Source organism: Phodopus roborovskii, unplaced genomic scaffold (genome assembly GCF_943737965.1).
Source record: "Phodopus roborovskii unplaced genomic scaffold, PHOROB, whole genome shotgun sequence".
Taxonomy (NCBI): Eukaryota; Metazoa; Chordata; class Mammalia; order Rodentia; family Cricetidae; genus Phodopus; species Phodopus roborovskii.
The window spans coordinates 146,753-160,083 of record NW_026126637.1 but is presented as its reverse complement, the minus strand read 5'-3'; the positions used below and the strand labels follow the sequence as shown (position 1 = coordinate 160,083).

Here is a 13,331-nt window from a genome sequence, read left to right as displayed (position 1 = left end):
CTATAATTGCCTTCTTTGTATATGTGTCTTTATATTACATCCTTTATATTCTTCTCTATGATGGATACACAGACATCCTTCTGGGAAATAATCTCCAGAGTCATTGTACCGAGTGGACTTGAGAATAACCCTATGAGAAAAGTTAAGAAACACAGCAGTGTGTGGAGTTCAGACAGTGGAGGATAGAAATAAGCAATAGCTGCCCATAACAGACCTGCCTCAAATGATCCAGAGCCTCTGATGTCTGGAAGAATATTCTCTTTGCATCCATTACTTTTGAAGACTCTAATGTGTTTATCTAGAGAGAAATATAAACCCTTTGATGCTTTTAAGTAAGACTTTAATCTTTAAAGGAATTGTGTCTTCTGAAGAGTATTCTTCAATGCCTACCACTTAGAATGAATCCTGTGTACCTGGTATTGGATTAACTCTTCATCAATTTCTAAGAAGAAATATTTAAAGATAGAAACATGTATTCTAAATATAATCATTTGTTGAGTTCTATCCCAAAGCTAATTCATGGCCCTCAGTTATTTTTTCCAGTTTGAGATTTTTGAGAAAGATGAGATGTCTCTTATAACTCACTGATGTTTGAAGGCTGTCATGCTGTGTTTGTGAGAATCCATGCAATTACAGTGAATGAAAAATGCCCATTACTGGGAACTCTAATCTAAATAGTTCCACATTCATTTATGTTAAATGACAACTTAGGGAGACAGTCATTTATCACATGTTTATTAATTGAAACAAGCCTTATTAATCTGAATTGTACTCATTTTCAGAGAGTTATTGCAAATGTGATCCTGTCCATCACCATGTGAAGACTGAAAAGGAATGTTGTCAGTGTAATGACCTTGGCAAAGTGCTTCATGACCCCTCCACATGTGCACTTTATACAACAAGTGAAACTACAGAAAACTCTAATGACTACACATGCAGTAATCATAGGGATACTTCTACTAACTCATCAAACCCAGATAAACATATAAGTATGCACATTGGAGAAGAACCTTGCAAATCCAAAGACTGTGAGAAATCTTTAAATTTGTGTTCCAGTATTACTCAAGATCAGAGACTCTTCACTACAAAGGAAGAGAACAGACAACAAGAATATGATGACTATTTCAGCTATGCATACACTTTTTTTCAACAACCAATCTGCATTGGAGAGACACCACATCAGTGTGGGAAATGGTTCAGTACCACCTCAAGCCTCACTCAACATGAGCGAATTCATACTGGAACTAAACCTTACAAGTGCAATGTTTGTGAAAAATCCTTTATGCAGCATTCAAGTCTTAAAATACACCAAAGACTTCATACTGGGGAGAAACCTTACAAATGTAAGGAATGTGACAAATCCTTTGCCCACTATTCCAATTTCAGGAGACACCAGAAAATACATACTGCTGGGAGACACTTTAGTTGTCAAGAATGTGGCAAGGTCTTTCATCAACTTTCACAATTTGAAAACCATTACATACTCCATACTGGAGAGAAGCCTTACAAGTGCAGTGAGTGTGACAGATCCTTTCCCCACTATTCAGCATTGAGAAAGCATCAGAAAACACATTCTCTAGAGAAATTACACAAGTGCAAAGAATGTGGTAAGTCCTTTCTTGAATTATCACTTCTTAACAGGCATTACAGAATCCATACTGGTGAAAAGCCTTACAAATGTGAGGTATGTAACAAATCCTTTACCTGGAACTCATACCTTTCAAGACACCTGAAAATTCATACTGGTGAGAAACCTTACAAATGTAATGAATGTGACAAATCCTTTGCTGAACACTCATATCTTAGAAGACATCAGAGAGTTCACACTGGAGAGAAACTTTACAGATGTAAGCAATGTGAGAAGTCTTTTACTAGCTCCTCATATCTTAGATCACATCAGAAAATTCATACTGGAGAGAAGCTTCCTAAATGCAAAGACTGTGACGTATCCTTTATCCATATTGCAAATCTTAGAAAACATCAGAGAGTTCATACTGGAAAGAGACCTTACAGTTGTACGGAATGTGACAAATCCTTTTCCTGGGACTCACAACTTAGAACACATCAGAGAGTTCATACTGGAGAGAAACCTTACAACTGTGAGAAATGTAACAAATCTTTTGCCCATTCTTATGGCTTAAGGAAACATCAAAAAATTCATACTGGAGAGAAACTTCACAAATGCAAAGACTGTGACATATCCTTTATCCATATTGAAAGTCTTAGGATACATCAGAGAGTTCATACTGGAGAGAGACCTTACAGTTGTCAGGAATGTGACAAATCCTTCACCACTTGCTCACATCTTAGAAGACATCAGAGAGTTCATACTGGAGAGAGACCTCACAGTTGTAAGGAATGTGACAAATCCTTTACTAGATGTGAACATCTTAGAACACATCAGAAAATTCATACTGGAGAAAAACCTTACAAATGTAAAGACTGTGACATGTCCTTTAATGAACACTCAATACTTAGAACACATCAGAGCGTTCATACTGGAGAGAGACCTTACAGTTGTCAGCAATGTGACAAATCCTTTACCAGTTGCTCACATCTTAGGAAACATCAGAGAGTTCATACTGGTGAGAGACCTTACAGTTGTCAGCAATGTGACAAATCCTTTACCAGTTGCACAGATCTTAGAAGACATCACAGAGTTCATACTGGAGAGAGACCTTATAGTTGTAAGGACTGTGACAAATCTTTTACTAGGTATGAACATCTTAGGACACATCAGAAAATTCATACTGGAAAGAAACCTTAAAAATGCAAAGACTACCATATCCTGTATCTATATTACAAATCCTAGGAGACATTAGAAAATTCATACTAGAGAAAAAATCATCACTGTAAATAATGTGACATAGCATTTTCCTGTATTTCCTGCTTATAAATCATAACAGTATATACAGTAGAAACAAAAATAAGAAACTTGTGAAAACCTTTAATGAGATTTAAATCTTAGAAAATATCACAGAGTTTATGCCAAAATAATACTCTCCAAATGTTACTGTGGCAGAAGCTTATTTCTTTTGATGTGTATGTGTGCTTTGTCTGCTTGTTCTACTGTGTGTGCACTCCATGATGACCTGGTGCAGGTGCTGGCCAGAGGGTTATCAGATCCTCTGAAGCTGGAGTTCTAGACAATTGTGAGCTGCAGCTGTGTGTTGGGAATTGAACCCCAAGGCCCCTGAAAGAACAGCCAATGCTAAGTGATATCTACAGCCCTTAGGGAAAGCTATCATGTAAACATTGATCTTGTTCAACATCCAAAGATTTGTAACAATGTCAGGCATGATGGTGCAAGCCTTTAATCCCTTACTCAGGAGACAAGGGTAAGGGGAAATGTCTGAGTTTGAGGCCATCTTGATCTACATAGTGAGTGCAATGACAGCAAGGTTTACATTAGCCCTATCTCCAAAAAAAGAAAAAAGAAAACATAATGAGGACAAAATTTAACAACACAAAAACTGTGGAAAGTCCTTGAGTTTTATCTCTTAATTTTGCTATGTTATCACAAAATCCATGCTCCTGACCAACCATATAAAAGCATAGTCTTATAATTCCTGTCTTGCTCTTCATTGAAGGTTACCTCACTGAAATGTGTTGTGGACAATCACCATTCTCAGTACCTCAGGCCTCTGAGATAGAAAATTATTGCCTCTTAAGAAGTAAGCAAGCAGAATGTTTAGCAGAGCATTCCTAGATACAGGCTTGTGGTTTTACAACCAGTTAAAGAATAGCTCAGGATAGTCTTCCTGTTGCAGCTTTACAACCAATTAAAGAATAGCTCAGGATATTCCTCCTGCTGCAGTTTTACAGCCAGTTAAAGATTAGTTCAGGGCATTTCTTCTACTGACCTTGTCACTCTGCCCACTTGCAAACCCCATTCACATCCTACCCATGGTCCTATATAAGCCTCCCCTGAGAAAATAAAGTTTGACAGCTTGATCAGAATATGGACTTGCTGTTCTTCTCCTCCTTTACCCTTCTATTCCCCCTAGGTGTCTCCCAGTTCATCTTTGACTGCCCCGCAGGACGAGACAGAGAAATGCATTAAATTTAACAGAGTCCTTACCTAGTTCTGAAATGTGCACATAAAAAAAATTCTTGGGTAACCACACCTGTAAGCCCCCACATACTGTAGTAATTCAAATAAAGCCATGTGAAAGATCTTGGGTGGAGGGGATTTTTATTAGGGGAAAGTGAATAGGAAAAAGGGAAACCAACCTCTAGGGACAGGAGCAGCAGGAGAGAAGAGAGGCAGAGAGAAAGAGGGAGATAGGCAAAGACACCGAGAGAAAGATGGGAGGTGAGGCCATTTTAAAAGAGAAAGTAGTGAATGTGCACAGATAGTGCTCTTAGTGAGTGCAGCTGAAGACAGCCTGCCAGAATCCCCAAGGGCAGACCAGTACAGATTAACACCCATTCTGGTGGGGGGGGTGAGTAAGGGAGGGGCAGTAGGCTAGGAAGCTGTAGGGCCTATGAGGGCATCCATCCCAGATGGATTCCCCTAGTTCCTTCCTGAGGAAGATAGGCTGCTCTGCTTGGCAGACTCACAAGTATTCTGCTTTACCCTGTCACTGACTACCCTGGCCGGGACCATCCTGCCTGACTCCAGGTTCACTGGATGAGGCCAGCATGTGTGTCTTGGCTGCTGAGTTTCCCAGCTCCCACAAGCAGCAACCACTCCTTGCCCAGCGTGCCCAGCTCAGTCCTCGGTCGGGTGCCTGGGCACCTCATTGCAGACTGCAGGGCTTGCCAGGGATGAATCAACCAGAAAGAAAAAGACAAGCCAAGGCTTGGAGTTCCTGCACACTCTATGGTGCATAGTGGAAGCTTGTGCACAGTAGGCTCTCAATCTTCTAATCAGTGGATGACATGGGGAAAATGTGGAACAACTTGAGACACTGGTGCCAGGTTCTGTTTGAAGGAGGAAGCATCACTGAGACTGTGGACATGAACTCCAGCAGGTGTGTGTCTGACAAAGAGAAAATCATCAATCTGGGAGAGTTCACTCCCCAGCAGCAGAGCAGTCCCTTAAGAGAAAACTTTGCCTTACAGCAGGGACTCAACCAAAAGTATGCCATGGAGATCACTTAGGTTGTTGAACTAATCATTGAGAAAGACGTGTGTCCCAACCTGGGGACAAGGCCTGTGCAAAGACATCCCTACTGTGGGAGAGGAAGAAACATTCCTGTTCCACAAACACTCAGAGTTGACTGAATACTGAGAAAAGGTTTGGTCGAACTGAAAGCGGCCTTCAGAGGCTATGGAATCATCTCCATCAAAGATATGAAAAGTGTTTCCAGCCCTGCTGTCTGGAGCCCCTCTCTGAGGCAGAGGCTCCAGGACACTGGGTTTGTGTTTCCCCCTGAGAACGTACAGCAAGCAGTATTTGGCTTGTGCGTGCCAAGTCTGTGTTGACGATAGGACGCTGCCATCTGAATTTATTTATTTTTATTTTCAGTGAGATATATTCTAATCAATTCTTTAAAAAAGTCTGTAGATAGCCCAGAAATTTGGAAGAATGACAATGAACTGTGTGAAATTAAAAATCTTCTGCTGAACAGGAAAGGAAAACATAGGGTGCAGAATCAGCCTAAAGAATTTGAGAGAACCTTAGCCTGAAATTTGGTACATATCTAGAATCTATTTTAAAAAAATGAAACAAACAAAAATTAAAAAGGCGATTTTCAAAAGATGAAATACACGCATTCGAAAATGTGTAGAAATTGTTCAACATCTTTAGCCACCATGAAAAGTAAATCAAGTATCAGAGAGTCATCTGGCCCCATCATGAAGCTTTCACCATGAGTCAAACAGCATCCCTGTGCAGTGTTACGGATGTGATGTGAAGGCATCCAGAGCTGCTCATGGTCTTGAGCTGGTGGTGCGGTTTCAAGATTGAGTTGGGGGACGAATAGATGAGAGCAAGAAAAGAGATACTATAATAGAGGGAGGGAGCCATTATAGGTTTGAAGAGAAAACTGACATTAGAGAAATGTTCAGAGACCTACAAGAATGACCCCAACTAACAATCTGACATCTGAATTTAACCTGTTATCGTTTAATGTAAGTTGTAGTCCAGGAGGCTGGTAGTCAAGTCGAGGTTAGGCTGCCTGTCTTTTGTCTGAAGGATTCAGAACTCACTGTGGGGTGAGATACCAGGGTGCAGCGTCCTCTTGGATGCAGTTCCGGTCTAGTCTGGCTGCAAGCCTGTGGGGAGTCTGTGCAGAGCGGGTCCAAGGCAGCTGTGTGAAAGGCAGACTGAGAGGGAGGAATTCCGATGTGGCTGGCAGGAACAATGGTCTAATCAGAGGTTATTAAGGGAAAAGTGGACTTCGGAAAAACAAGACAAACAAACAAAACCCGAGTCTGCGGTAAGCGGTTTTGCAAAAGCTAGGTAACCGGAAATGGATTTTAAGTGGGAGGGCCCAGGAGAAGCTGCTCCAATCAATTTGGCAATGCTGCAGGAAGGAGCCCTGTGGTGTGGAACTAGGGGATGAAGATCCATCGTGTTTTTACCAGACCTAAAAATTCCGGAGTCGCAGTCTCCGCGCCGGGCGGCCTGGGAAAGTCACAGTCAGCAGCGCAGTGGCGGGAACAGCAGCCCGGCGGCCCTGGAACCTCCCAGGTGAGAGGAGCTGCGGGGCTGGGACCCAGGAGGGAGGGGACCAGGGATGGGAGCAATTTCCTTGCTGTTCATCAGGAAGCCTTCTGAAATTCTGCTATGGATGTCTTCCCTTGGTGTATTTTAGACCACATGTAATAGGCCTGGTGTTTTTCAATTGGTCTTCTGATTGCCAAAATATTCATGTACAAATAATCTAATTGAACATTATGATTTATTTGGTGAGATTTGCAAGCATAATTCTTTTTGCTATGGTGAAAACCTCTTGAAATTTATAGTCATCCATACTAATTTACGTGTTACTTCCATGTGCAAGAGAGTGGCACATTTACCTAGAGACTTGGATTCGCAGAGAGCTTTTGGATAATAGTCATGAAAGGAGCACCTGAAATTTCATTGAACCGAAAGAGAGAGAGTGTGTGTGTGTATTTACAAGTTGCACAGTATATTTGTTAACATTAACTTTTAAAAGTATACTTTTCTGCATTATTCATTTTCTGCCTGAGACATATGTACACTGATATGTAAATGCAGCATTCTGAAAAGTGACTTTGCCAGGCCTGGTGACACACACCTTTAATGCCAACATGCAGAAGGCTGAGGCAGGTGGATCACCGACAGTTTGAGCCTGGTAAGGTGTACATAGTGACATCAAGGACAGCCAAAAAAAAAAAAACAAAAACAAAAAACCTTTCATGGGAAAATAGAAAGGAAAAAAGAAATTCGAATGCCTTGCAGTATAGAATAATAATATAAAGCATCTTTTGAATAGTTACAATAGTTTTTAGTCTAAGAAAAGCACTGTGTCCATGGACACATGACCAAACGTATATTTTGATTCTGGTGTTTGAGACGTGAGCTCAACAGTGTTGCTCTTTCTGGAGCAGACCTCACCATGTAGACCAGGTTGGAGTGGAAAATACAAGAGTTCCATCCACCTCTGCCTCCCAAGTGCTAGGATTAAAGGTGTGCATGAAGAGGAGGATTTAAACTGTTGCTTTTCTATTGTGGTCTGTTGAGGAGGAGGGGCAGTGCCTGGACCCTCTGCTGAGGGCTTTATACTGGGACTGGATATTGCAGCAGTGTGGTTTCTGGGTCTAAGAATTGTTTGCTTGCAGTCTCCCTTGCTCCTCCCCAGTATTTCATGACAAACTAATCTGCAGGTGTGTGAGCTTTGTGTGCATGAAATCTCACATCCCACAGAATAAAGTGAAATCCTCAAAGGAAAAAAAGAAAATATTCATGAGATGTTCCCTCTTCATGTGTGTCCTTTGGGAGGTGTAAGGCTCCATCATTATTGTTCCATGTTAAATTCAGAACCTCATTAGTATATGATAATCTCTTCCTAATCATTCAGGACCATTTCTTCCTCTGAGTTTTGACTGAGCTGTGATTGGAAGTGGGATTAAAGTTATGATAATCAAAACTGCTTTCTAATTATTTTCAGTGTTCTGACAGTGCAGCAGAGTTGGGGACTCATTTGTATAATCCTGTATTTACTGTTCCCTTCATCTACGGAGCACAATACTGTGTTAGACATCCAGGGGCTTCCTGAACAATCTCTTTCTCCTGTGCAGGGCTCACTGATCACCCAGACCTGCTCACCTGTGCAGCAGAACAAAGAGGCCTGGAAGGAGAGAGGGGACAGTGGCTAAGGATGCAGGTGTGGTGGAGGGATTGTTGTAGGGGTGGAAAGGTGGTAAGTGACTGTGAAAGGGAGACAGGGGGACATGAAATCAGTTTGTCCTCCTTCTGTTTCAGTAGCAATAATTCTGGAGAGTTAGTTTCACTGGTAAAAATCTCCTCATCGTTATCCTAATGTGGGCATGAGAAGACTTTGTTCAGAAGAATTGATAATGGAGTCAAATAAAACTTTATTTGAATATGCCTGTGACTGATGCTTATTCATTCACATGACAGATGATGTTTTCTCACCACTATTGAATCATTTTAATTTCTTTGGTTTTAATATATTATAAAAATGATAAAAATTAATAACTAGGTTTTGATAAGAAATCAGGAAGTATATTTACTGCCTGCTACACTCCATCTATACTGGCTCCTATTGTCTGTTGAAAATTAAGATAAACATTTAGAATGCAGTAAGGACTTATGCTGACTCAGAAAGTAGTGGTTGTAGGTTCTCCTCCAGGGTCCATGCCTTTGCTAGCCCTGGGGAAACTGGCTAGATTTCCACTACCAGGCATGTTCTCCCTCTTGTTGAAAGGGTCTTAATCTAATTAGAAGGTGTTGGTTACTACCAAGGTATGTGTGCCACTCTTGCACCCTTAGGGTCATCATTCAGTGTTGTGGTTCATAGGTGTCATAACTGGGTAGGACTCTTGGCTGGCTCCCTCCATTTGAAAGCTGCATGTTGCCCTTTGGTATCATTAAAACTAGCGCCAGGGAGGATGCTTTAAAGTCAGTTCCATCTCAAGTCCTCTGGGGTTTGTGTGTGAAGTATGTGGCTTCTTCAACACTAGGAACACAGCTTCTAACTCTAGGAGGCAACCATGACCAACAACAATACCCTGGTGTGGATGGCTGTGACTGGCAACTTCAAACCAGGCTTCCTACACCTGGTGTTGGTTGTTTTGGTGGAAATTCTATGGCTCTTATGAGGAGCATCATCGGGGGCAGTTGGGAAATTTTCATTTACACTCTAAATGTATATTACAGAGACTTGGAGGCTTTTTTTTTTTTTTTTTTTTTTTTTTTTTTTGATGTGTAGATAATAGTCAAGGAATAGATAGATTCCTTATTAATTTTCCAGACATCCTTACTGTTATTTTACCCTCCTCCTTCTGTGTTTATGTCTGTCTCCTCCTAATTGAATCCTCACCTCTGCATTTTCAATTTCCACCTTCTAATCACTTTCCCCCTGTTACTCATGCTCTTTTTACTCCTGTGGTTACTGCAGTCACTCCAGGTTGTGTACTCAGATCTGAAGGTTTAGAGCTAGAGATTTCCTATGAGACAGAACATGCAATGTCTGTGTTTCTGGGTCTGGGTTACCTCACTCCTTATGATCTTTTCTAGGTCCATCCATTTAGCTGCAAAGCTCATGATTTCAATTTTCTTTACAACTGAATGCTATTCCATAGTGTATATGTACCACATTTTCAGTATGCATTTGTCAGTTGAAGGACATTAGGTTGTTTCCATTTTGTAGCTGTTGTGAGCAGCAATAAACATGGCTGATTGAGTATTTGTGAAGAACGATGCTGATTCATTTGGGCATATGCCAAGGAATGGAACAGCTGGGCCACGTGCTGAATTTATTTAACTTGAGGGTTTGTTTATGTAATTGAGGGTTTTCTCTTGATTTTCAGTGTGGCTAGTTTGTTGTTGTTGTTGTTCATGGCCTTTTTATTTTCTTTGTGTCTATGTAGCTGCGGTTTGAATTATTGGTAGTATTCTTCCTTGTTTTTGAGAAATAGTGGTTTGCTGTCTTCCTCATGGATGATTGATTTACAATTCTCCTCAATTTCTGTGTTTTTTTCACGTGAAATTTATTTCCCATGTTTTCATGGATGACTCCTCTGACTCCCCTCTGTTTATTTTGCCTCTAATTTATTATCTGCAATGCTGCTTTAGTGAAATCAATTGTGTTAATTGGTAACTTTCTTGAAATTCACTCATGTATCCATCAGTTTTAAGAGAGTAGTGTTCTTTGTGCAACAGTATGCTTGATGGTTTTTTTTCTTCAAGCTTCAAATGTCTTTCTGTGCTCTCCTGTCTTTGGAATCATTGTCTAGACACCTGGTTGTATTTTGGGGGGGGGGCAGCTTGGGTCTTTTCATGTGGTTTGATGTTGTTCTTTAACAGTTTTCACTATTAATTTTACTCTTTTCCCCCTTTATTTGAAAGGACAGCAAGCCATCTATTCCTTGTTCCTGAAAGAGAAACTCACAGAAGAGAAACAGAAAGAAATGGCTAATTCTCCAGTAAATATGTCAAAGATCAGAGGGCGTTTCCACTTGGTATCTAAATATGTTAATCTTTGATAGATTAAGAGCCTTTAATTTTCTGCTTCTGATACTTTTTTTTAAATTTTATTATGAAGAATTCTGCAATCAGGCAAACAATAAAATCACTCACAGAAATTAAGCAGACATAAAGACCAGATAGCTCAATTTACATTTTACAGTTAGAGCAGACATAGGCAACAAAAGCTATGGAGCCTCACTTTCTCTTACATATGTTCACAATCAAGTGTGTTTTCATTTACTTATCCACAACACAAGCCCCCAAAACGTGGTGTCTCCTTTCTAAAAGTGTATGACTGCACTCAATATTAAACATTTTGAGTCCATCCATTTTCCTGCAAAGTTTTTTTATACAGTTTTTATCTGTTCACTTATTCTTTTGATTCTAGTACTTTTCTTTGGTGATTAAAACAGCAGTAAACATGGGACATAAATGTCTCTGTGGTGGGCTGTGTTCTTCTCTGCATATATGGCCAGGAGAGAATGACCTGGGAAATATGTTAGTTCTCGCTTCAACTTTTTTCAATAATCTCCAAACTTATATTAATTTGTACCCTCCTCTCCGTCAACAGTGAGTAATGTTGTAATTTAAGAAAAGCAGTGTGTGAGAGGAAGACACCATACGAAAGGATTCAAGCAGAGGGGTTTCTATTGGGGAGAGGGACCATGAAAAGCAGAAAGTGAAAGAGAGGGATACCAGCCTCTGGAGAAAAGAGTAGGGAGGGATGGGGCAGAGAGAGGGAGGGAAACAGAGTGAGTGAAGGATGGGAGGTGCGCAGGGCCGTTTTAAAAGGGAAAAAGGTGAACATGCACAGGTGGTGCTCCTAGTGTCTGCAGCTGAGGGTGTTATCCTGTCAGCACCCAAGGACAGGCCAGTACAGATGCCTGAATTCTAACAAGTAGGGCTTCCTTTTCTCCATGTGCTCTGAAACATTTATCGTCAGGTTAGTAGTTCGTGACAACCATTCTGCCTTGGGTGATGCAGTATTTCCAAGGAGTTATATTTTCCATTTCCATGGCGGCCTTTTTGGGTTCTTGTGCACTTTCACAATGTTTCTAGGCCACTTGCGTTTCTATCTTTGAAAAGTGTCTATTTATTTCATTGCCCATTTATTGATTTGCAGTTTAATTTTCTTGGTATTTAATTAATTTAAAATTTGGTTAATTCTTCTTATGAGCTGTATCCAAATTTTCACTTATACAGATTCTCTTAGCTATACCTTAAATTTTTTTTTTTTTTTAACACTTTGGGAGTGAAGTGAAACATTCAAAACTTCTGAAATTGTTACTTTTCATATATTCTGACTTCCATACCTACACCTTTGCTACTTAATGGTGTGGCATTGTACCTAGAGTTTAAACATTCCCAACTGGCCTGTTAGAATAGAGTTATGTAAGGCCCAAGTACATACAGAATTGATTTGTGTCAGTCTTGTAGTGTGATCTACAGGTATAGCATTTAAAGCACATCTGCTCATCATGAATTTGCCTTCTGAGAAATGTCTCCTGTGGGACATAAACACAGCATCCATAACATAGATAACCGTGTCCATACCTTAAATGTATTTCTTGTTTCATATATACTGCTTGCAAGACTCTTGTGTCATCATGTTTTCACAGAGTTAAAACATTCATGATAGAATGTGACTGTATTGGAAATCATCTTTTTGAGTAATTATCTTCACTCATCTAAATTCTGTCTCCTTCATCCAGGAAAGCACTTACAGGTAGCGAGTATGGTCAAAACATACTCTCTTTGTTTTAGGGTCCGTTGACATTCAGAGATGTGACCGTGGACTTCTCCCAGGAGGAATGGGAATGCCTGGACTCGGCTCAGAGGGCTTTGTGCATTGATGTGATGTTAGAGAATTACAACAACCTGGTCTTTGTGGGTGAGAACAATATACTTCTAGAATTCCTTACCCATCTTTTGTTTGTTCTGACTTTATACTATGTAAAACCTGTTAAGCGGTCCTGAAAACACCAACAGGAGACAAGGCAAGGTTTAGTAGTAGGAAAAAAGTTTTTCATGCTGTTTAGTTTTCTCTTTCTATTTTCCATTTCAAAGCTGTCATCCACCCTTCATTTTGGTTCCAAGATTCATCTGTAGACTCAGTAGCATATAGTGCTTCCACTAATATCTTAAAGCTCCATGTCCGTTATTGCAATTGACATGTTTTTTTTTTTTTTTTTTTCAGATTTATTTATTATCTATATAGTGTTCTGCTTGCATTTACCCCTGTGGGCCAGAAGAGGTCACCAAATCTCATTACAAATGGTTGTGAGCCACCTTGTGCTTGTTGGGAATGAGCTCAGGATCTGTGGAAGAGCAGCTAGTGATTTTAACCTCTGAACTATCTCTCCAGCCCAGTTGACATGGTTTTAATTGTGATAAATATGCAAGATATACAAACTGAGAATACAAAAATACTGAAGAATTGGAAGAAATACCAATTAAGTAATCTTGACTAAATTGCTCTGTTTTCCTTTTTCATGTACTGAGCACAGTACTGTCTTAAACATCTCTATTCTTTCTAAAAGTTCTGGCATGGGTCATGGGCTGCCTGAAAGAACATGTGGATTATTGTGTCAAGGCAGGCATGGTCACCTGTCTGGAAACAATGAGATTGTCCTGGAATGTGGAAAGGAGAGAGAACCACAACTAGGGTGAACTAGTGAATGAGCAGGACAACAGTGAAGGCTGC

At 40.3% G+C, this 13,331-nt stretch overlaps 3 protein-coding genes across 6 annotated transcripts in view; all 3 read left to right on the top strand.

Annotated features, from left to right (window-relative positions):
* LOC127239115 (zinc finger protein 54-like) overlaps positions 1-13,331 on the top strand; it is a 101,987-nt gene that overhangs the window by 35,240 nt on the left and 53,416 nt on the right. For 3 of the 4 annotated variants that reach the window (XM_051207903.1, XM_051207905.1, XM_051207904.1), the window contains one exon: positions 783-3,018. The exons of the other annotated variant lie outside the window; for it this stretch is intronic. In XM_051207903.1, the coding sequence (XP_051063860.1) occupies positions 783-2,767 (1,985 nt within the window). In that variant the 3' untranslated portion in view covers positions 2,768-3,018. Of the gene's footprint in view, positions 1-782; positions 3,019-13,331 lie in introns of those variants that run through there. 4 annotated transcript variants of the gene reach the window in all.
* The window catches only part of LOC127239085 (zinc finger protein 54-like), a 12,105-nt gene continuing 3,658 nt past the window's right edge, over positions 4,885-13,331 (top strand). Inside the window, exons 1-3 of the mRNA XM_051207878.1 lie at positions 4,885-5,084; positions 6,535-6,640; positions 12,392-12,518. Coding sequence (XP_051063835.1) covers positions 4,885-5,084; positions 6,535-6,640; positions 12,392-12,518 — 433 coding nt within the window. The remainder of the gene's footprint in view (positions 5,085-6,534; positions 6,641-12,391; positions 12,519-13,331) is intronic.
* The window catches only part of LOC127239084 (zinc finger protein 54-like), a 27,837-nt gene continuing 21,058 nt past the window's right edge, over positions 6,553-13,331 (top strand). Inside the window, 2 exon segments of the mRNA XM_051207877.1 lie at positions 6,553-6,640; positions 8,215-8,300. The gene's annotated coding sequence lies outside the window, so the exon portion shown is untranslated.